General features: G+C 35.7%; 3 protein-coding genes across 3 annotated transcripts; all 3 read left to right on the forward strand.

Moving 5' to 3' along the window:
* The first annotated feature begins 1463 nt into the window (after window positions 1–1463).
* On the forward strand, window positions 1464–4014 carry LOC132911457 (balbiani ring protein 3-like). The gene has a single exon (XM_060968080.1). The coding sequence runs from the start codon at window positions 1591–1593 to the stop codon at window positions 3700–3702; it is 2112 nt and encodes a 703-aa protein (XP_060824063.1). The 5' UTR covers window positions 1464–1590; the 3' UTR covers window positions 3703–4014.
* Window positions 4015–8546: 4532 nt separating this feature from the next.
* LOC132911397 (uncharacterized) lies at window positions 8547–10863 on the forward strand. The gene is made up of 3 exons (XM_060968017.1): window positions 8547–8629; window positions 9242–10554; window positions 10816–10863. Exons 1-3 carry the CDS (start codon window positions 8623–8625, stop codon window positions 10861–10863), a joined length of 1368 nt encoding a protein of 455 aa, XP_060824000.1. The 5' UTR covers window positions 8547–8622.
* Window positions 10864–12900: 2037 nt separating this feature from the next.
* Window positions 12901–24537, forward strand: LOC132911398 (uncharacterized). Its single transcript, XM_060968018.1, has 8 exons — window positions 12901–12983; window positions 13596–14996; window positions 15280–15488; window positions 15549–15682; window positions 18989–19098; window positions 19749–21386; window positions 21481–21672; window positions 24317–24537. The coding sequence occupies exons 1-8, from the start codon at window positions 12977–12979 to the stop codon at window positions 24535–24537; spliced, it is 3912 nt and encodes a 1303-aa protein (XP_060824001.1). The 5' UTR covers window positions 12901–12976.
* Window positions 24538–24785: the final 248 nt, after the last annotated feature.

Genomic DNA, 24785 nt, shown 5'->3' on the forward strand with positions numbered 1-24785 from the left:
ATCTCGTCACCAGAATATGTAATTATGCAAATAGCAACGAGTCGATCTCTTCTCTGAATCTTACTACATACATGATTAGTTAAGATGATCAGCGTTGCAATTATTCAACTCCTAATGTGTTATAATTTAATTTCCTTCGTACGTCTTTTTTCTTATATACTTATATATGTATTTCTTTTTGTTTTCTTCGTTGTATACGTGTTACACGATATTGTAACTCGTTTTCTTCCTTGTACCATGGGGCTTGTTTCCGTGATTTGCTAAATAGATAATAAATAAATAAATTGAAGATTGTATTCCTTTGGCCTGTTATCTCTCTTGAAGATAGTCATTAACATCGAAATGTAATGTAAGTATGGTTCACTTCCCTATCAACGATCATACGAAACAATTTTGACAATGGGATCTTGAAAAGGTGTACAGATAAAACGAACAAATTCGATGTTGTAAAAAGACGTCCATTACCATTATCGCGATTCACCGAAAAGATCAAACGAAACCGCTAAAATGAATAACATTTCTTCGATTTTACAATTGTATCTATACATTTATCGGGAAAATTATAATACAACCGAATTGTGTTAAGATTATACTTTAAGAACGCTGGTATTACATTTTTTTCAAGGAGTCTTAAGCTATAGTCGAATAATTCGATTCTCTTACAATATAAGGGATGATTCCATTTTTATTATAATAGTATTTTATACTAGATAATCTTCTAATAATAGTTTACGTATATCCTACTTTCTTTGGAATTGTTACGCAGAATCAACCGCTTCGAATTTCTTGGTATTTTGGATACGATACTCGGAGCTTAATTCTTCGAGATGCCTATATTTTCTGTATTGTAAACAATTATTACACAATTTTGCTGTATTTACTTCATGGGTCTCCTAGATACGTAGATTTCGAAACGTTATCACTTGTAAATAACTTAACTTTCATTCTTAGAAGATAGCGTCACGTGGCCCGCCAAACAAAAGAAACTGATGCAAGTTATCAGGTCGATAATTCGATAAGTTAGCTATAAAAGTCAAATACTGTATTTTAAAAATGTCAGTTCTTTTGAAAAAGTCATCATAAAAGAGTGTGTCATTTTCGCATTTAACAGTGCGTTATTTTCGCATTTAAGAGTGCGTAAAGAGTAAGAATAAAATTTGTTGCGATGAAATGTAAGTAATTTGAATTTGAAAATAATTCGGGATTATTTTTTAAGATGGTAGATAAATAAGTAGAGAATTATTCGATCGCGGTACATTCTGATCAGCAGATATTCGATAAGTTAAAAACAGACGTCCTAACAGTACTAATCAAAATATACCGGCAAATATTATCGATAACAGACATTGTTTTTGGTCACTCATTATCGGCGACGGAATTTTTTTTTTTCTTACCAATAATTATTATCTATAACGGAATCCTGTTAGTCCGTTATTAATAATAGTAACCAAAAAAAAAAAAAAAGAAAAAAAATATTGATCATTTATAGCGAATAGAAACATTTAAAAATCAAAACCTATTAATCATTTAATTTTCCGAACAATCTATTTAACAATATTTCCCGTTTAAACAAAAATCAGCTTTTCCCTCATGACACGCAGAATAGTATTGATATACAGAATGGTAGATTCATTATTTTCTTCTATTACAGATTTATTATTACTAGTGATTGCCGTTTTGGCGGTGACGAGGAACACTTTTGCCGAAATACACGGAATCCTAACAAAATGTCCAGAATCTTCGTGCAATATCGTACAGCTCGCTCACGAACACGATTGTACCAAGTTTTACGAGTGTTTCAATGGGCAGAGACAAGTCACGGATTGCCCAGAATTTGCCCCGAGACAAAAGCTACATTTCGACCCTGAACTTCAAAATTGTACTTTCCCCTGGGAGGCAAATTGCGCGTCAAGAGCACCGGATTGTTCAAAGGAAGAATTCATACAACCTCATCCCTCCAACTGCAGATTATATTACAAATGCGAGAACGGGAAAAAAGTCTTAAAAACGTGTGACGAGGGACAGCTGTTTAATTTTGACACTTTAGAATGCGTAGACAAAAATACCACCAAGTGTAAAGTTTATGATTCATGTCCAACGGGTAAATTGCTGGAGACTGTACTTCTGCCACACGAATGTAATTACAAATACAAATCTCTGTATTACGAATGTGTCGATGGGCAATACGTTGAAAGACATTGCGCGTCAGGTCAAGTGTTCAATAATAGACGCAGACAATGCGTGTCTGACGTCTATTGTCCTGAGAACGGTACTAGATATATTCCTGACAAGACGGATTGCACTATGTATTACGAATGTGTGAATGGTGTTAAAACACAGAAAACGTGCGAAGATGGATTATCTTTCAACGAAATGAAAGGTATGTGTACTTGGCCACCAAGTAGCGAATGTTCTTTGAACTTCTTCAAACAAACCGTGCTGGCTACGTCTTTTCTACCTGACGCAATCAAGGAAAATATCATGCTGAAATGTCCAGCGAATGGAAATGCGTTCGTACCTCACGAACGCTCTTGCACCAAATATTACGCCTGCGTGAATGGGCGTCAGTTTACTGAAAATTGTCCGGACGGTATGATATACGACTATATTAGAAAAGTTTGCGATGCTCCGTATGCTGCCGTATGTAAAAATGAAATGACCCATTATGAGATTCGATTGCGAGGTATAGATTCAAATTGTCATTATTCGAACGATTGTCCAAAATATGGTAGTAAACGCCTTAAACATGAAAAAGATTGTAAGTTGTATTACGATTGTGTAAATGGCTACAAATGTCTTCGATCGTGTCTTCCAGAATACGTCTTCAATCCATTAATCGAATCGTGTGATATACCAAAGAATAATCCTAATTGCCTTACTTCAGACGGCTCTGATCCATCAGAAGACGAGTGTCATTGTGGTTGTAAGAATTGGATTCGTCGTTTCCCTAATCCCAAAAATTGTTCTCTATATTATGAGTGTGAAAATGGTAAGAAAGTGTCAAAGGAATGCGCTCCGAATCTTCAATACAATCGTGACAGTCAGAGTTGTACCTATCCAAAAGATGCAAAATGCACCGTCCCTGGTTGCGAAGAAGGAAAGGTTTATCATCATGAGTATGAATGTAATAAATATTACGTATGTCGACACGGTCAGAAAGAACTGCAGTACTGTCCATCTGGGCAAGAATTTGATTGGATAGATTTGAAATGCAAGCCATCAGGCAGGGTTCGCTGTTATCCCGAAGGGATTGTGAATGGCTGCGAAGGCAAATGTTCGTCAACCGATACCACGTTGCCCCACGAAGATTGCCGCAAGTATTGTAAATGCGAAAATGGAAACTCCAAGGTTGAAAATTGTCCTAACAAACAGTTTTATGATCGGGAAACACACAAATGCGAGTGGCCAGAAAATCTGCGAAACGCGTTGTGCGAACCTTTCCCGTGCTGGCTTAATTCTACGGGAATCAATATTCCTCATAAATGTCAGTGTAACAAATACTACAGATGCAAAAACGGAATGAAATATCTTGTATTCTGCAAGGACGGAAAATACTTTGACTATGAAGAAGAAAGATGCGTTGATAGTGCAGAAGCTCACTGCTACGCGAATAGCCCATGCGATGTTGGGGGATGCGCCGAAATCTATTTGACTCACAACAATAACTTCGTTCACAAAAATTGCACAAAATACTGTAGGTGAGAGGGTACGAACGTGATTCTCGGGCAAAGACCTCCCGGAGATTTGTATTACGATAAAATATTTAGAGAATGTACTTGACCAGAATATGTAAATTTACTGTCGGACTGCATACCGTTTGATTGTACCAGTAATGCTGATAGTATAATGCCTCATGAATGTGAATGTACAGTTTACTATAAATGTGAAAAAGGGTCAAAATATCGTGAGATAACGCAACGATGCATTTTGCTTTGATTATGTACTCGGAAAGTGTACGAATGAGGATCCTCGTTGTTATCATAAATATTCGAACGCGACCGATCAACACGTAGGACATTGCTCGAAACAGGATTTTTACAATATTGCGTATTGTTCAGTGGTTCAAAACATTAATTTGATTTATATATTCGATCATTCTTATTACTATTTATCTTCTTATCATTATTGATATTATTCATTGTTATTATCACTATTTTATTTTGTAAACTGATTTCTAAAATAATCGATTTCCAAAGACATTAGTATACAACAGTAGATAACGAATATAAACCGAAAATATCACGTGAAATATGAAAGATCTGATCGTAGGAAATAAAATGGAAATAAAAGTTGTATCATATCGCATCGTATTCTGTGGATTTTACAATTTTCATAATGACGATACGTTTCCAGCTGTCGATAACTTAAAGTTGAATATCGAAATCTACCTTATCGATGGAATGTATTTTCTTTACTGATAAGTAAAATTTATTCACAAAAGATAATCCTTTTGCATTTCACTGACATATAAAATCGCGATATCAAATTTTTTCACGAATCTTAAGTGTTACTTCACGTGAGATGGTCCGTGCGACGTCCTTCATTGTCCGACCGTCAAAGGCCCACCGTTATACAGACGCTTGATAAACCTAAGGAACTGCCATAAACAGAATCTTTTTAACGTAATCTTTATTCTTGAAAGTATTTTCGTTTTATAGCTGATTTTTAGAACAACCCTTAGATTTATTTGTCCTTAAAAATCACGGAGAAAGCGGGTATTTATCTAACGGAAAAAGCGAATATTTGTCTAAGGGAAAAGCAGGTTTTTTCTCACCCCATGAGCTACGTTGGTAGGAGGCTTGCTCTTCCTATCTTCATTTTCCTAATGAAAAAAAAATTCATTGTGAGCAACGAATGCGCTTTCTTCATACAACAAACACACGCACCCCGAGCTTTCCTCCGGCATAACACAAGAACGAACTTCACTTGTTTTTTAGACTGGTGTTTTAGACTTGCTCGCTAAACTTATTCTCTAGACTTCATCTCTAGTCTCGCTCTATAGACTTGTTTCACAGTAAAATTCGAGTAACAGTCAAAACTCAGCAGTTAGTTAAATCCAGTTCGAGGAACAGAAGACGTCAGAAGTCAAGTCATCAGAGTCGCCAAGTCGAAGACAGTCGATACTCCGGTACCAAGTCGACAACTGCCAAGTCATCGACAGAAGATACACATCATTACAGTCGCCAACAGGAAACGAGTCTCAGTTTGCTATATCAGTTTGCTCGTACTCATTCGTAGTTTGGCATTCCACATACGCACCATCGTATCACATGTTGAAGTTGTTGGATCTTTGAAAATATATATTATAGCCTGTTAATATCAGCGTTATATTTATTCAACTTACATTATCTTAAACGAAATAAGGGATCGATCGATTCGTGGCGTCGATTATTCAAATCGTAACGGGAATTTACGGCTCCAGTTGGCGTGCTTCTTCGAGATCGAGTCTCCCTGCGAATGGTCGAAAATTCAGTAAGTTTTTTAAACATGATCTAATAATTTCGATTTTGTCGATATATTAATGGTGACGTAGACATTCAAATTATTTGTAAAATATTAAAACTATAGACATATTTTCGCTTCATTCCGTTAACGTAATATTGAGATTGTATTACAAATATAAACTGCTCAAGTTAGCGATATTGAAATTCATAGATACGGCTATCGGTTTGATTGAAAAGAACCAATTTGAAAATATCGATCGAAATAGAATAATTTTTATTGCCATCTTTTTGATTGATTGATTGAATTGAATTGAATTGAATTGAAGAAGCTAATTTTAAAATATTGAAGTTCCATCGAATTTCGTTAATGGTGCCTGAAGTAAGGAACAAATATTCCTAGATCTTGTGCAATAGCAGGTAGTACCTGTTTGGCTTTAAATCTCTTGTTTTTCTTCTATTCTTTAAACAATATTTTCTTCCCACGAAAGTTATATACGTTACATTTTATCGAAATACTCGTTGGTATTTAGTTTCTTAATGAAAATTAAAAATTAATTAATGTATGTCAAAGATATAAATACGGGGTGTGGCAAGAACAACGTTTTATCGCAACGTATGTATACTTTAGCGCAGAGAGAATTTCCACGAAAAACGACATCAAAATTATTTTGAATTCTTATCTTTACGAATAGTTTCTCGTTATCTACAGGAATTTATCATAAATCTTATCGATTAATTGGAGTAAACCGATTTCAAAACTGATTTTAAAACTATTTAATCGAAAAACTTTTTATAGTATTGTAGCTTAAAATAAACGCTCTTATTGTTCTAAAAATGTATTTCTCAACATATCCACTATATAGTTCCCCACAGAAAAAGCTATTAACATCAGAATGTGCACCTCCTGAAACCATTTAACTTCCATCGAATTCGCTGCGAATAGTAATAACGACAAAAATTAAGATGATAATTTCAGGTGAGACACCATATATATACAGTATCAATGATCTCTTGCTAGTTATTTATAATATTCAAATATGTTTTTTTAACCATATAGTGGGATTTTGCTTAGAAATTCGTAGTCGTATATTATCGAGTGGCTAGATTGCTATCGTTTATGTATATATCTTGATCAAATTCACATTACAACAGTTTAACCTATGAAAACAATGGTAATTAGTACAGATATATACGATTCCACGATTGAGTGCTGTGTCGTAATCTCGTAAAGAATTTTACCGATTTCGTGCAATATTTTTTTCTGTTCTCTATATGAATAAATACAATGACAAAACAAGAATAAACCCAAATGTTATTTAACTCAGTAAAATCGTGATTTGATTTGTTTATCTGATTAACATCTTCGTTATAATCAACTACTAGCACGCTCAGACGTTATTTTATTTCATAATTATTTCCATGCCTGTGACCACTTCTGAAATTACATTATTTGAAATATTATTACAGATAACAAGTTATTTTATTTTATAACTATTTGAAATAATTGTGAAATTTTTCTTTGAAATAATATCAGGTGACGCTATCATTCTACGCTCAGTTTTCATTAATGCGATCATGTCAGCAAAGCATTATCACGAAGATGTTATTAACCCTATTAAGAAATCATAGGTAGATGAAGGTTACGAGTTTGAAAGAGACGAAGATGATACAGCTAACAATCCCACGTGTGTTATACAAAGATAAGAGGAAATCACTAAATTGACCTTTTAATTGATAAGAAAAAAGTAACGATTTATCCACTTTAAATGATTATCCGATAAGAGATCCTTTTCTGAAAAGTAACAAGCCTCTTTCATCTACCGCACCAGTGGAGCGGTTATTTTCTCTCGCAACAATATTAGATGGGCCCGCGCAAAGATCTCTCACGGATGAGCTTTCTGAAGAGAGAGCATTGCTTACAGAAAATTGGTGCAAAGTATTCTTAAGATAACATCTTTTCTTATATAGATTGGACTCTTTAACAAACTGAATTGTATTTCTTAAATGTTAGATATATAGTATATGGTGTGCTGTTAGCGGCTGATTTCCACAGGTGATGCAATATGGTCGGTATATTTTGTTGCGGATGAGTTGTTTGGAGGACGTAAGTGATTTTGGTGTGCTCGATTCTTAATGGGCTCAGTAAGCACTTATCTTTCCCGTTCATCATTTTCCATTTATTTATTAATAATAATAGTGAAAATAAAGATGCAAAATATATTATTTCAAATAGTTGCTTCTTATCGTCATACTAAATAAAATTTGGACAGGTCTAGGCTGGGTTTAAATTCAGCGTGCCAAATTCTATAGGAAATGATGTGTAACAAGTCAAGGAAAGAATTATATCACACGGTGTCATGGAAAAAAGCAATATAAATATAATATACCGAGTAATGTAAAAAGCCGTCTATTGCCACTACGATAATATATGATACACGGTAAATATACGAAATTGACGCAATGACTAACATAATTCCGATTTATAATTGTAAGTATTTACGTTTTGATCAGTAAGATAATATTACAATCTAATAATGTCACGATCTTATCTGTATCATCGTGTAATAGGATAAGAATTTTCAGAACTTTCGTTCTAAATCTTTGTCAATACGTTGTAAAGTCCAGTCGAATAACTCGATTCTGTTACATATGTAAAGTGTGATCCTTTTTATATGATGTATGTATTATAGGTGTCTGTTATTAGTTAGATCTTTTTTTTTTTGATACTATCCTACGAGTAGTCTCCTTCTCTCATTGAAATTGTTATACCGATTTGCTTGCTTCGAATTTCTGGACATTCTCAAGACTTTGATCACATTTTGCATTCACAGCCCTCCTAAATGTATATCTAAGTATATAACATATTTTCTATATCGTTATTATTGTCCCTCCATCGCACCTTTGATTTGTGAATTCCGAAACCGATAAGCCAATTTACACCAGAGTGATAAATCTAAAATAATGAGTAAAACAATAACAGGAATTATCGTTTGAAAATAATCTAAACAGACATTGTTATGTGATTGTATCGTCAGGTACAAAGTGGCAAGATATGCTGAATGTCTGATAAGTTAGCTATAAAAATCAAATCTTATAATTATATGATGTCAGTTTCTTCCTAAAAACCGACTATAAGAGGGTGTGCTATTTTTTAATCCTCAGAAGTAAATCTGTTAGAATGAGAGGTGAGTAATTTCACTTGTGATATAGTTCGTAACGTATCACGTATGTTGCTTTTGGAACTTTAGTTTAGTTTGTCATATCCTTATATCGGTTATATTATAAGAACAATATATTCTTTGGGAGAATATAGAGAACAAAATTAATTTTTTCGGCTTCTGGAGAACATTAACGACGAAGGAAGCTATTTTCTATTACGAATAATCATCGTAGATGAACATTGTTTGCTTATTGGAAACCACTATCGAAAATTGTTATGCTGTTAACTGTACACTTCACACCACTATATTCAACACTGCGTCGTATATGCATTCATCAGGTTGCTGCACTGACGATCAATACTGTTTTTAGATACTTATAATCGTTGCCGATGACCAAATTCCTCTGATTAGCAATAATCATGATTAATGACGGAATTCGTTGTAGTCCATCACGGATGGTGATAATCAAAATTTAAAAATTAAAATTGCCAAATTCGTCACTAAATTATTTGGAAGTGTTCTTTAACATGTGGGGGACATTAGTTTGCATTTAAACACAAATTAGCTTTTTGCACATGACACACAAAATAGTATCGACATACAGAATGGCAGATTCCATATTTTCTTCTATTTCAGATTTATTAATACTGGTCATTGCCGTTTTGGCAGTGACAGGAAACGCTTTTGCCGAAATATACGAAATTCCAACAAAATGTCCAGAATCTTCAGGCAAAACCGTACTGCTCGCTCACAAACACGATTGTACCAAGTTTTACGAGTGTTCCAATGGGCAGAAACAACTCTCAAATTGCCCAGAATTTGCCCCGGGACAGAAGCTACATTTCGACCCTGAACTTCGAAATTGTACTTTCCCATGGGAGGCAAATTGCGCGTCAAGAGCCCCGGATTGTTCAATAGACGAATTCATACAACCTCATCCCACCAACTGCAGCCTATATTACAAATGCGAGAATGGGGAAAAAGTCTTAAAAACGTGTGACGTGGAACAGCTGTTTTGTTCTGACTCACTAAAATGCGTACACAAGGATGCCGCCAAGTGTAAAGTTTACGATTCATGTCCAACAAGTAAATTGTTGGAGGCTATACTTCTCCCGCACCATCGTCGATCGCTGTATTACGAATGTGTCGATGGACAATATGTTGTAAGACGGTGCCCATCGGGCCATGTATTCGACAATGAAGTTAGGTTATGTGTGTCTAAAATTCATTGTCCTGCAACCGGTATTAAGAGAATTTCTCATGAGACCGATTGCGGTTTGTATTACGAATGCGTGGATGGTGTTAAGGTAGAGAAAGTTTGCGAAGATGGATTGTCTTTCGACGAAACCAAGGGTATATGTACCTGGTCTGCGAGTAACGAGTGCTCATCAAACTTCAATCAAACCGACCAAAAGAACGATTGCGAAGGCACCTGTTTGTCAAACAATAGCCGCTGGCCGCACAAGGAATGCGACAGGTATTGCACGTGCGATGGTGGAAGGGCCAAAGTTCACAACTGTCCAAGCGGTCTGTATTACGATAGAGTATCAGGAACATGTGCCTGGCCTGAAAACGCAGAAGTAAAATCGGACTGCCCGCATATAACTGACTGTACCAGAGCTTCCAGGCCTGTACCCCATAATTGTAATTGTAATCTTTACTATAAATGCGAAGAAGGAGGCAAATATCTCGCAAAATGCCCTGATGGATTATATTTTGATTATGTACTCGGATACTGTGTGGATAGAGAGCCCCATTGTTATCATGAATATTCGACAAATAGAATGGTCGATAACTGTAGAGGCTACTGTCCGGAGCAGACGCCTTCTAGTCCGATTACCCGTTTGCAACATACAGATTGCAACAAATACTGCGTATGTTCAATGGGGGCTCCTTATATCGTCAACTGCCCTCCATGTAGTCGGTATGACAGTCAACGGGAGGCCTGTGTAAGTTCAAATTCTTGCAACTGCAATACACGGGCAAGCAAAAGTTTGTGGTCGAATATACCATTTGTGAATAATTTTCTTTAAAAGCTAAGAAATGAATCGTAGAATCAAAAAGAAATGAATTCATAGAATAATCAATAAAAATAAATGGTTTGTTGCAATATCTTCATCGAGTATCTCTGAATTCCAGAATATCACGTTGTAACAAGGTTAAAACGTACTGCTACATTTATATATTGTCTAATTTATATAACCTTTTAGGATGACAGCATTGAATTTGACTATACATTGCAAGTTTGCCGTAAATAATAAAATTAGTGATAAATGACTCTATTTAATTAGCATTCATTCTTATACGCATACATAGCATGAAACGTTAATAATTTAATTACATTAGATTCATCGCCATGTATATTGTCACCATTTTATGCTGTAGAAGTGCGACTGAATAGCAAAAACATTACCATAAATGTAGTAGTTACATACATAACAAACGTAAATCACAGATGCCATGTGGAATATAAAAGATCGGATTGTAAAACATTCGATGGAAATAAAAGTTGTTCGATATCGCATTGTATTCTATATATTAAATGATTTATCAAAGTGGGCAGTACCTATAGAGTGTTTATAACAACGTTACAAAAGCATTGCAGAAGTAAAATATCTTTCCGCTACTGTTGTTATTTGGTTTTCGCAAAATTGGCGATATTTTGCGCTTCAGAATATACTTGAAAGGAGATCAGTGGCTTTGTCATAGCGTCGCCTCAAACGAACACATTCACTCATTGCGATCAAGTAGCTCTGAAATTGCATAACGTTCATGATTTGTATAAGTTAAGTTCTCTTAAAACTGTTGCAATAGTGATTTAGAACGGGCTGAATTTTGAATTGTCAAATCCTTTCCAAATTTGTACGTAAAATACGAAACAGATGTGATGCATTTTGGGCAAATTATTGACTTTCATGCCAATGACAGTTTTCTTACTTCACATCTTCGTCGTAATGCTCATTCACATATTTATGATCGCGTCTATTCGTGTTACGTTTCAAAAATTCACATGACGGTGTATCATAAAAATGTGCTCCACTTTGGTATTTGTCCTCCCGTCCCGAGAACTGTGAGATTATTGAAGAAAAAACTGGAATGATTCATTTTCTCATGTATTAGCTAATACGGAGAAGATTTTGTCGTTACATGAAACATTAGACACCTTATGTAACTTCACAGAGAGACATTTCAATTTGACTTACTTGGATAAATTATGGATATGTCTGCACGCTCTTGCAACTACTATAGATAAAGGACAGGCTGAAAACTATACGTACTATGGATATGTAATCTCATGCTAACTAACTTGAGCAAACTTTTGCCTGCTATAAACAATCAAAATTTTCTAGGCTAATTTGGGTGCCATTCTAGTTAGGAAATATTTGATCAGCGCATCTTTGCATTTAATATGCTAGACGTCCTTTGTGATATGATAAAAGTTATCGTCACAGGAAAATACTTGTTCAATCCTCATCGAATATATCAATATCTTCATCGGCGTCGCCGGCTGCATCAGTAGATCATCCTTATCCTAGTCAGACGTGGCCGGAAGAAGTAAACTACGCGAATTATCCATTGAATGAATACGCTATATAATGCATATTGCATAATATTTTAGAAATATAGACTGAATTTTTTTTCCATGATGACGTTGTCTAAGATAATCATCATCCCAGGCATATGTAGATAAATATAATCGCTAATAACTTTTTATTGCAATCTAATCTTGTCAGGATCTTATTTGTATCACTATGTAACAGGAAAAGACTTTTAAGAACTACGTTGTAAATCTTTGTCAATACGTTGTAAAGTCCAGTCGAATAACTCGATTCTGTTACATATGTAAAGTGTGATCCTTTTTATATGATGTATGTATTATAGGTGTCTGTTATTAGTTAGATCTTTTTTTTTTTTGATACTATCCTACGAGTAGTCTCCTTCTCTCATTGAAATTGTTATACCGATTTGCTTGCTTCGAATTTCTGGACATTCTCAAGACTTTGATCACATTTTGCATTCACAGCCCTCCTAAATGTATATCTAAGTATATAACATATTTTTTATATCGTTATTATTGTCCCTCCATCGCACCTTTGATTTGTGAATTCCGAAACCGATAAGCCAATTTACACCAGAGTGATAAATCTAAAATAATGAGTAAAACAATAACAGGAATTATCGTTTGAAAATAATCTAAACAGACATTGTTATGTGATTGTATCGTCAGGTACAAAGTGGCAAGATATGCTGAATGTCTGATAAGTTAGCTATAAAAATCAAATCTTATAATTATATGATGTCAGTTTCTTCCTAAAAACCGACTATAAGAGGGTGTGCTATTTTTTAATCCTCAGAAGTAAATCTGTTAGAATGAGAGGTGAGTAATTTCACTTGTGATATAGTTCGTAACGTATCACGTATGTTGCTTTTGGAACTTTAGTTTAGTTTGTCATATCCTTATATCGGTTATATTATAAGAACAATATATTCTTTGGGAGAATATAGAGAACAAAATTAATTTTTTCGGCTTCTGGAGAACATTAACGACGAAGGAAGCTATTTTCTATTACGAATAATCATCGTAGATGAACATTGTTTGCTTATTGGAAACCACTATCGAAAATTGTTATGCTGTTAACTGTACACTTCACACCACTATATTCAACACTGCGTCGTATATGCATTCATCAGGTTGCTGCACTGACGATCAATACTGTTTTTAGATACTTATAATCGTTGCCGATGACCAAATTCCTCTGATTAGCAATAATCATGATTAATGACGGAATTCGTTGTAGTCCATCACGGATGGTGATAATCAAAATTTAAAAATTAAAATTGCCAAATTCGTCACTAAATTATTTGGAAGTGTTCTTTAACATGTGGGGGACATTAGTTTGCATTTAAACACAAATTAGCTTTTTGCACATGACACACAAAATAGTATCGACATACAGAATGGCAGATTCCATATTTTCTTCTATTTCAGATTTATTAATACTGGTCATTGCCGTTTTGGCAGTGACAGGAAACGCTTTTGCCGAAATATACGAAATTCCAACAAAATGTCCAGAATCTTCAGGCAAAACCGTACTGCTCGCTCACAAACACGATTGTACCAAGTTTTACGAGTGTTCCAATGGGCAGAAACAACTCTCAAATTGCCCAGAATTTGCCCCGGGACAGAAGCTACATTTCGACCCTGAACTTCGAAATTGTACTTTCCCATGGGAGGCAAATTGCGCGTCAAGAGCCCCGGATTGTTCAATAGACGAATTCATACAACCTCATCCCACCAACTGCAGCCTATATTACAAATGCGAGAATGGGGAAAAAGTCTTAAAAACGTGTGACGTGGAACAGCTGTTTTGTTCTGACTCACTAAAATGCGTACACAAGGATGCCGCCAAGTGTAAAGTTTACGATTCATGTCCAACAAGTAAATTGTTGGAGGCTATACTTCTCCCGCACCATCGTCGATCGCTGTATTACGAATGTGTCGATGGACAATATGTTGTAAGACGGTGCCCATCGGGCCATGTATTCGACAATGAAGTTAGGTTATGTGTGTCTAAAATTCATTGTCCTGCAACCGGTATTAAGAGAATTTCTCATGAGACCGATTGCGGTTTGTATTACGAATGCGTGGATGGTGTTAAGGTAGAGAAAGTTTGCGAAGATGGATTGTCTTTCGACGAAACCAAGGGTATATGTACCTGGCCTCCGAGACACGAGTGTTCATCGAATTTCTTCAACCAAACTGACCCGGCCACATACTTTATACCTCATACAGTGGAGGAAAGTGATGTTCTAGATTGTCCATCAGTGGGATATACACTCGTACCACATGAATGTTCTTGCAACAGGTATTACTATTGCGAAGAAGGAAATAAGATTGTTGGCGAATGTCCTCAAGGCATGATATATGATTATATTAGAAAAGTTTGCGGCTTACCGGATGCCGCCACTTGTTTGAACCAGAAGTATACTCACGACAGTTACTCATATGCAAATTGTTATGATTCACTTCAGTGTCCAATCCCTGGCCATTTTCGTTTTCCTAATGGTGTCTGCTCTGAGTTATATTACGAATGCGTGAAGGGTCGCAAATGTGATCTGTCGTGTGGCACAGGGTTAATTTTCAATTCCGAAAAGGGCCAGTGCGATATACCCGAAAACGTTCGCGGCTGCAACGGTGATCAACCTCCTACTACGACTACGACAAGTCGTCCAACTATACCTACGCCTACGTGGCGCACACCCGATTGCAGTGAAGGAAACAAACGTCCTCACGAGTGTAACTGCTACGCATATTACGTATGTCACAACGGAAGATACCAGCTGATGAAATGTCCCTCAGGCGAAAAGTTTGATTGGGCGGAGAAGAAATGTATGTCAGAGGACATTGCCCAATGTCGCCCCTGTGCAGTAAACTAATGCCAAGGCACCTGTTCAGCAAGCAATAGCCGCTTGCCCCACAAGGACTGCAACAAGTATTGTACATGCGTTCGTGGAACTACCTCAGTTCAAACCTGTCCCCAGCATATGTATTACGACCGGGATAGACAAATGTGTAACTGGCCAGAAGACATAACTAACTTGCCGTCGCAGTGTGATCCTACCAACTGTAGTTTTGGTACCAATAATGTTCCTCACGAATGTTACTGTGACAGATATTATAGATGTTCAGGCAGTAGGAAATTTGTTATGGCATGTGGAAGAGGACAATACTTTGACTATACACAAGAAGAATGCGTTGATAGTAAATATGCTCAATGTTATCCAGGCACAAAACGTAATGCTAGGAATTGAGAAACTTGTGGGAGCAGGTAGAACACAGGCTGCTATACAGAAGATTATCAAAAATATTATAGATGTAGCGGTAGGAACGTGCATATCGAGCAATGTGCCAGCGGTCTGTACTACGATATAATATTGGGAGAATGTGCCTCAAATCGAAAATTTATCGCCGAACTGTCCGTCTCTTACTGATTGTAGCAGTAATATCGATGTTGTAGCCGATACTGTACATGTCTACTTTGCTATGAATGCGACGGAAGATTCAAATATCGCAAGGTATGCGATACTGGATTAAAGTTTGATTATGTACTCGGAAGTTGAATGAGTAAAAATGTTCATTGTTTGCAATTGCAACATACTGGCAAACGAAACTATGTGGTTGGATATACCATTTGTGAACAATTTTCTTTAAAATCTAGGAAATGCATCGTAGAATCAAAAAAAAAATGAATTCATAGAATAATCAATAAAAATAAATGGTTTGTTGTTGTAATACGGTAATATGTTACAAGGTTAACACGTACTGCTGCTTTTATATATTTTCTAATTTAAGTAATCTTTTATGATGGCTGCATTGAATTTGATCAGCGATCACAAATTTCCTGTAAATAATAAAATCAGTGATAAATGACACTATTTAATTAGCATTCATTTCTATATGTATACATAGCATAAAACGATATTAATTTAATTATATTCGATTCATGGCCATGTATATTGTTACTATTCTATTTTGTAAAAGTACGACTAATTAGCAAAAACATTACCATAAATGTAGTGGTTACATACAAAGCAAATGTAAATCAAAGATGCCATGTGGAATATAAAAGATCGGATTGTAAAACATTCGATGGAAATAAAAGTTGTTCGATATCGCATTGTATTCTGTATGTTAAATGATTTATCAAAGTGGGCTGTACCTACGGAGTGCTAAAAATTTAATTTTCTTTACCAGTAGTTAGAGAGAGTACATAGTTTAAGGATGAATATGGAAATATACATTGTCGACAAAATTGTACCTTCGGCGACTATGGAAAATAAAACATTCAAAACCACATTTAAAAATATGGGGATTATATGTACTACTCACTAACGTTACAAAAGCATAGCAAATCGTAAAATATTTTTCCGCTACTGTTGTTATTTGGTCCCCGAAAAATTGGCTATAATTTTCGCTTCAGAATATACTTGAAAGGAGATCATTGGCTTTGTCATAGCGTCGCCTCAAACGAACGCATTCGCTTATTTCGATCAAGCAGCTTTGAGATTGTATAACGTTCGTGCTTTGTATAAGTTAAGTTTTCTTAAAACTGTTGCAATAGTGATTGAGAACGGGCTGAATTTTGTGAACGCCTTTCAACATTTCCGTGAACAGTACGAAACAGATGTGGTGCTTTTTGGGGAAATTATTGACTTTCATGCCAATGACAGTTTTCTTACTTCACATCTTCGTCGTAGTGCTCATTCACATATTTATGACCGCGTCTATTCGTGTTACGTTTCAAAAATGTACATGACGGTGTATCATAAAAATGTGCTCCGCTTTGGGATTTGTCGTCCCGTCCCGAGAACTGTGAGATTATTGAAGAAAAAACTGGAATGATTCATTTTCTCAAATATTAGTTAATACGGAAAAGATATTATCGTTACATTAAACATTGGACACCTTATGCAACTTCTTAGAGAGACATTTCAATTTGTCTTACTTGGATGAATTATGGATATGTCTGCGTTCTCTTGCAACTGCTATAGATAAAGTACAGGCTGAAATCAATAAGTACTATGAATATCTAGTCTCACGCTTGCTATACGTTCGGAAGTAAATTAATAAATCAAAAGTTCGAAGTTATCTAATTCGAAAGACTATCTTAGGAACAGTTAGGACAAGTTCAAGCGAAAGATTCAAAAGGCTTCTGTCTTTGGAAAGCAATACCTATGAAGCTGTCATTGCTGCTTTTTCACGTCCTAGATTTAAAAGTCGTTGACCATTAAAAGTGGCAAATGAAACATTAAACATTTTACGCTCAGTTTTTATTAATGAGGTCATTTCAGCAAATCATTATTACAGAGATGTTATCAATACTATTGAAAGATAACAAGTAAATAACGGTTTCGAGTTTGAAAGAGGCGAAGACGAAGCAGCTAACAATTCCACGAGTGCTATCCGAAAATAAGAATAAATAACTAAATCGACACTTTAATTGTCATTTTAATTGGTTTTCTGAAAAATAACAAACTTTTTCTTCTACCGCACCAATTGAACGGTTATTTTCTCTCTCAACAATATTAGATGGGCCCAGGTAAAGATCTCTCACGGATGAGCTTTTTGAAAAGAGAGATTTGTTTACGGCAAATTACTGCAGATATTTCTTAAGGTAACATTTTTTCTTATATAGATTGGTGTCATTAACAAACTGAATTATATTTCTTAGATGTTAGATATATAATATGTGGTGTGTTGTTAGCGGCTGATTTCCGCAGGTGGTGCAATATGTTCGGTCCATTTTGCTGAGAATGACTTGTTTCGAGGACATAGACGATTTTCGTGTGGTCGATTTTTAATCGGGACAGTAAACACTTATCTTTCCTATTCATCATTTTCCATTTACTTTCTAATAGTAATAGTGAAAATAAAGATCCGAAATAAATTATTTCAAATAGTTCCTTCTTAATTTTATTCCAAATAAAATTTGTAGGCAATGGTGCATCTTTGCGTTTAATATGCTAGAAGTCATCTCTGATATTATACAAATTATCGTCACAGGTAAATACTAGTTCAATCCCCATCGAATATCTGAATATCTTAAACGGTGTCGCCTGCTGAATCAGTAGATCAACCTTATCCTAGTCAGACATGGCCGGAAGAAGTAAAGTACGCGAATTATCCATTGAATGAATACGCTATATAATGCATATTTCATAATATTTTAGAAATATAGACTAAATTTTTTTTCCATGATAACGTTGTCTAAGATAATCATCATCCTAGGCATATGTAGATAAACATAATCGCTAATAATTTTTTATTGCAATCTAATCTTGTCAGGATCTTAGTTGTATCACTGTGTAACAGGAAAAGACTTTTAAGAACTTCGTTGTAAATCTTTGTCAATACATTGTAAAGTGCAGTCGAATAACTCGATTCTGTTACATATGTAAAGTGTGATCCTTTTTATACGATGTATGTATTATAGGTGTCTGTTATTAGTTAGATCTTTTTTTTTTTTTTTGGTACTATCCTACGAGTAGTCTCCTTCTCTCATTGAAATTGTTATACCGATTTGCTTGCTTCGAATTTCTCGACATTCTCAAGACTTTGATCACATTTTGCATTCACAACCCTCCTAAATGTATATCTAAGAATATAACATATATTGTATATCGTTATTATTGTCCCTCCATCGCACCTTTGATATGTGAATTCCGAAACGATAAGCCAATTTAAAGCAGGGTGATAAATCTGAAATAACGAGTAAAGCAATAACGGGAATTATCGTTTGAAAATAATCTAAACTGACATAGTTATGTGATTTTATCGTCAGGTACAAAGTGGCAAAATATGCTGAAAGTCTGATAAGTTAGCTATAAAAATCAAATCTTACAATTATATAATGTCAGTTTCTTCCTAAAAACCGACTATAAGAGGGTGTGCTATTTTTTAATCCTCAGAAGTAAATCTGTTAGAATGAGAGGTGAGTAATTTCACTTGTGATATAGTTCGTAACGTATCACGTATGTTGCTTTTGGAATTTTATTTTAGTTTGTCATATCCTTATATCGCTTATATTATAAGAACAATATATTCTTTGGGAGAATATGGAGAACAAAATTAATTTTTTCGGCTACTGGTGAACATTAACGACGAAGGAAGCTTTTTTCAATTACGAATAATCATCGTAGATGAACATTTTTTGCTAATTGGAAATCACTATCGAAAATTGTTATGCTGTTAACTGTACACTTCACACCCCTACATTCAACAGTGCGTCATATCTGCAATCATCACGTTGCTACACTGACGATCAACACTGTTTTTAGATACCTATAATCATTAACGATGACCAAATTCCTCTGATTAGCAATAATCATGATTAGTGACGGAATTCGTTTAAGTCCATCACGGATGGTGATAATCAAAACATATTAATCACTTATAATAGTCTTTTGTAATCAATAACTTAAAAATTAAAAACGCCAAATTCGTCACTAAATTTTTTGACAAATTTCTTTAAGATGCAGGGATCATTAGTTTCCATTTAAACATAAATTAGCTTTTTCCACATGACACACAAAATAGTATCGATATACAGAATGGCAGATTCCATATTTTCTTCTATTTCAGATTTATTAATACTGGTCATTGCCGTTTTGGCAGTGACAGGAAACACTTTTGCCGAAATACACGAAATTCCAACAAAATGTCCAGAATCTTCAGGCAAAACCGTACAGCTCGCTCACAAACACGACTGTACCAAGTTTTACGAGTGTTCCAATGGGCAGAAACAACTCTCGAATTGCCCTGAATTTGCCCCGGGACAGAAGCTACATTTCGACCCTGAACTTCAAAATTGTACTTTCCCATGGGAGGCAAATTGCGCGTCAAGAGCCCCGGATTGTTCAATAGACGAATTCATACAACCTCATCCCACCAACTGCAGCCTATATTACAAATGCGAGAATGGGGAAAAAGTCTTAAAAACGTGTGACGTGGAACAGCTGTTTTGTTCTGACTCACTAAAATGCGTACACAAGGATGCCGCCAAGTGTAAAGTTTACGATTCATGTCCAACAGGTAAATTGTTGGAGGCTATACTTCTCCCGCACCATCGTCGATCGCTGTATTACGTATGTGTCGATGGACTATACGCTGCAAGGCGGTGCCCATCGGGCCATATATTCGACGATGAACGTAGACTATGTGTGTCTAACGTCTACTGTCCTGCAACCGGTGTTAAGAGAATTTCTCATGATACGGATTGTGGTATGTATTACGAATGCGTGGATGGTGTGAAAGTAGAGAAAGTTTGCGAAGATGGATTGTCTTTCAACGAAACCAAGGGTATATGTACTTGGCCTCCGAGACACGAGTGTTCATCGAATTTCAAACAAACCGATCTGGCTACATACTTTCTACCTTATGCAGCGGAGGAAAGAAATATCGTAGATTGTCCACCAGAGGGATATACATTAATATCTCACGAATGCTCTTGCAGCAAGTATTACTCTTGCGAAGACGGAAATAAGTATGTGGGAACATGTCCTGAAGGCACGATATATGATTATATTAGAGAAGTTTGTGATTTGCCGCAAGCCGCCATATGTAGAAACCAAAAGTATACTAACGACACGTACCTAACTGACAATTGTTATTTTCCATCTGATTGTCCACCCGTTGGCCATAATCGCTATCCTCATGAAAGTGATTGTTCGTTATTTTACGATTGCTCCAATGGTCGCAAATGTCGTATGTCGTGTTTTCAAGGGTACGTCTTCAATCCAATAATCAGCTCGTGCGATCTACCCAAGAACGTTCCCAACTGCCACGATTATATACCTACGACTATAAGTACGACATGGCGACCGCCTCCAACTACGACTACGTCATGGAGCCCAACCGATTGCCCGGAAGGAGACCGAAAGCATCACGAGTGTAACTGCTATGCATATTACTTATGTCGGAACGGGCAATACCAATGGATGAGATGTCCCACAGGCGAAAAGTTTGATTGGATAAAGCGGATATGTATGCCAGAAGGCAGTGCTCAATGTTATCCTACTGAAACCAACGATTGTGACGGCACATGTTTCTCAAGCAATAGCCGCTTGCCCCACAAGGAGTGCGGCAAGTATTGTATATGCGATCGTGGAACTACCACAGTTCAATCCTGTCCCCGCCACACGTATTACGATCGGGATAGACAAATATGTAACTGGCCAGAAGACATAACTAACTTGTCGTCGCAATGTGTTCCTACCGACTGTAGTTTCGGTTCCAAGAATGTTCCTCATGAATGTTTCTGTGACAAATATTATAAATGCTCAGGCAATGTGAAATTCATTATGACGTGTAACAGCGGACAGTTCTTTGACTATACACAAGAAGAATGCGTTGATAGTAAATATGCTCACTGTTATCAAGGCAGACAACGTTATGCTAGGAAATGAGAAACTTGCGGGAGCTAATAAAATACAGGCTGTTACACAAAAGATTGTCAAAAATAATGTAGATGTACTACGGTATAATATCGGGGAATGTACCTCAAAACGTAAATTTATCGTCGAACTGTCCGTCTCTAGCTGATTGTAGCAGTAATATCGGTGTTGTACCCCATAAATGTACATGTCCACTTTGCTATGAATGCGACGGAAGATTCAAATATCGCAAGGTATGCGATACTGGATTAAAGTTTGATTATGTACTCGGAAGCTGAATGAGTAAAAATGCTCATTGTTGCAATTGCAACATACTGCCAAACGAAACTATGTGGTTGGATATACCATTTGTGGATAATTTTCTTTGAAAGCTAGGAAATGCATCATAGAATCAAAAAGAAATGAATTCATAGAATAATCAATAAAAATAAATGGTTTGTTGTAATACATTCATCGAGTATCTCTGAATTCCAGAATATCACGATGTAGCAAGGTTAGAACGTACTGCTGCTTTTATATATTGTCTAATTTATGTAATCTTTTAGGGTGACTGCATTGAATTTGATTATACATTGCAAGTTTGCCGTAAATAATAAAATCAGTGATAAATGACATCATTTAATTAGCATTCATTCTTATACGTATACATAGCATGAAACGTTAATAATCTAATTACATTAGATTCATCGCCATGTATATTGTCACCATTTTATACTGTAAAAGAGCGACTGATTAGCAAAAACATTACCATAAATGTAGTAGTTACATACATAGCAAATGTAAATCAAAGATGTCATGTAAAATATAAAAGATCGGATTATAAAACATTCGATGGAAATAAAAGTGGTTCGATATTGCATTGTATTCTATATGTTAAATGATTTTCGTAATGATGAAATGTCTCTCCGATGTAGATATGGTAGAATTTTTATTATCCGGCATACTCGTGAAGGGAGTCGAACAATCAAATTGGACTATACCCATGGAGTGATAAAAACGAAGAAAATAATTTGAAAACCGACCACCGATAAATATGTAATGCATTTTATACGAATAAAAGTAAAATATCCAAAGAAAATATGCAGATTATACAACGTATGAAATATACGTCTAATTGACATTAATTTAATTTCCTTTGCCACTGGATACACAGTAAATAGTTTAAACTCGAATATGGAAACGTACATCGTCGACAAAATACATCTTTTATATTCATGAATTCTAATTCTTTTGTTTACTAGTTGCGTGTAATTGTATGAATGATATCGTGATACCAAATTTGCACGCTTTTCATGGTTCAAACGCGGTCTAGCAATTTTCGTTGACGTGGTCTCGGTGGCTTTACAACCCTAACTCAATCATTTGTTAAATATGATATTAAAATTATAAATATATTTTCACTTAATAGGTTATATTAATATTCATGACGTGAAAATTTGTAGGAAATGATGTGTAACAAGTTGAGGAAAAAATGAAATCACACATTGTTACGACCGTTTGCGGAGAGACACGATCGCGAGGAAAACGCGTCAGCGAGAGGCGTAAATTCTCGCTACGATTCGTATAATCGACGCCGCGAATCAGTTGTTCCGCTGGTTTGGTTAAGATAACAGAGGTAATTCTATGAATTTAACACAGTATTCACAGGTTAATATAATTTGTATATTCAACAATAATGAATATAATAATAAAAAACGTCACAAGTTATTTAGTGATAAATACAGTTAATGTGTTACAGAAGTTCGTCCCGACTTTATGATATCTCTCGATATATTCGTTAGACTAAGCGACTTTAATTTTATTCGTCAGAACCTTTCGATGCATGTCGTTTGAATCTACAAATGAGACTGATTGCTCTTCGATCATTGTCTTCTCGGGGAGACGACCCCCACTACGCTCGGGTCACGCCACCGTTCGCAGCTATGATTACGTATACCACCTTCTTTGTGTGGAAAAGATAACGAACCGAAATCGACGTTTCTGGAACTCGCTGCTTGGTGATAACTATGCGCTTCTAACGTCAAGCACATCAGAGATCAGGTCGCACGCCGAGAGCAAGATGATAACCAGATGTCTACACATCCTTGCCGCGTACTCTCAATATTCTTAAGGACCCACCATAAAACCATTTTCATAGGTAAGGTCCTTTAGGCTAAAAACAAGCGTTCTTTATAGTTTTGCTTACTACAAGAAGATACGGGAAAGACAGTTTTCTCACGTTCGGTATCTTCCGTTAGCACCTTTCCTCAGTCACCAACCTAGAAAATCAGCCAATTGACATCGAAATCAGCTCTTTTCGTGTCCATAGGCCCACCCATCACTAGCTTTCCTCCGCCACGACATCGTCACTAAACTTTACTGATCCTCTAACTTTCGAACAGTCAACATCTTTTTACCGTGTTTCTTCCCTTAGTGTAATATATACGTGCCAACTCAGTATATACTAAATTGTAATTATTAAGTGCATAATAAAGTGCGATAAAAAAAAAAAGAAAGTTAATAGTTGTGTTTGTGCTCAACTTTCTTATATTTTTATAATCTTAGTTGTGACTTGCGATTTTACGTAACACGCTCGTCGCTACATTGTATAATTTCCGTCAGGCAGGATAACACGATCTGTCTGTGACACTGTGATACCGCGAGTAACGGTTAGGAATACGGCCTATAGTAAGCCTCGTGGCGAAACACACATTACGGAAAAGCGCAATTTTATTAGAAAAATGTTAAATTCTGTTGCTAGTAATTCGTTTTATGCAGGATTACCCATCATCGTCACCTCGTACAACACACTATCTCACGAAAGTACCGTTTTAGAATATCTACAGGATACATTACCTAAATGTGATGTCAATTTTGATGAAAATTTACAGATTAATAGTGCAGCTATTAATACTGATCACCTACTTTTTCTGTGGCAACAATCGTCTACGATTTCGCGGGTGAAAACTCTTAAAATGCGGATAGATGCCCATGAATAAATTTTATATTCTCAACAACAAATATAAGCATATAAACAGATTTTAAAGAATCCATCTGTTACAACACATACTTGTTCATTATTTTTTGTAAATATTTGACAATTTTTACTAAAATTTGTATATGTAAACTGGACATCTAAATTCGAAATACGGATAAATCAGAATTTCTTTTTTTTTTTTATAAATCAACAAAGATAATCATTGTTTTAACTAACTCGAGCAAACTTTTGTTTGTTATAGACAATCAA

The sequence above is a fragment of the Bombus pascuorum genome, chromosome 10 (genome assembly GCF_905332965.1).
Source record: "Bombus pascuorum chromosome 10, iyBomPasc1.1, whole genome shotgun sequence".
NCBI lineage: Eukaryota > Metazoa > Arthropoda > Insecta > Hymenoptera > Apidae > Bombus > Bombus pascuorum.

Excerpts from the sequence above, each read along its gene's own strand:
- LOC132911457 (XM_060968080.1), top strand. The coding sequence starts at position 1,591 with ATGACACGCAGAATAGTATTGATATACAGAATGGTAGATTCATTATTT.
- LOC132911397 (XM_060968017.1), top strand. Across the intron at positions 10,555-10,815 it reads ACAGTCAACGGGAGGCCTGT|GATGACAGCATTGAATTTGA; the intron begins GTAAGTTCAAAT and ends ATAACCTTTTAG.
- LOC132911398 (XM_060968018.1), top strand. Across the intron at positions 14,997-15,279 it reads TGATTGGGCGGAGAAGAAAT|ATATTATAGATGTTCAGGCA; the intron begins GTATGTCAGAGG and ends TTACTGTGACAG. Across the intron at positions 21,673-24,316 it reads CGGGGAATGTACCTCAAAAC|GATTACCCATCATCGTCACC; the intron begins GTAAATTTATCG and ends CGTTTTATGCAG.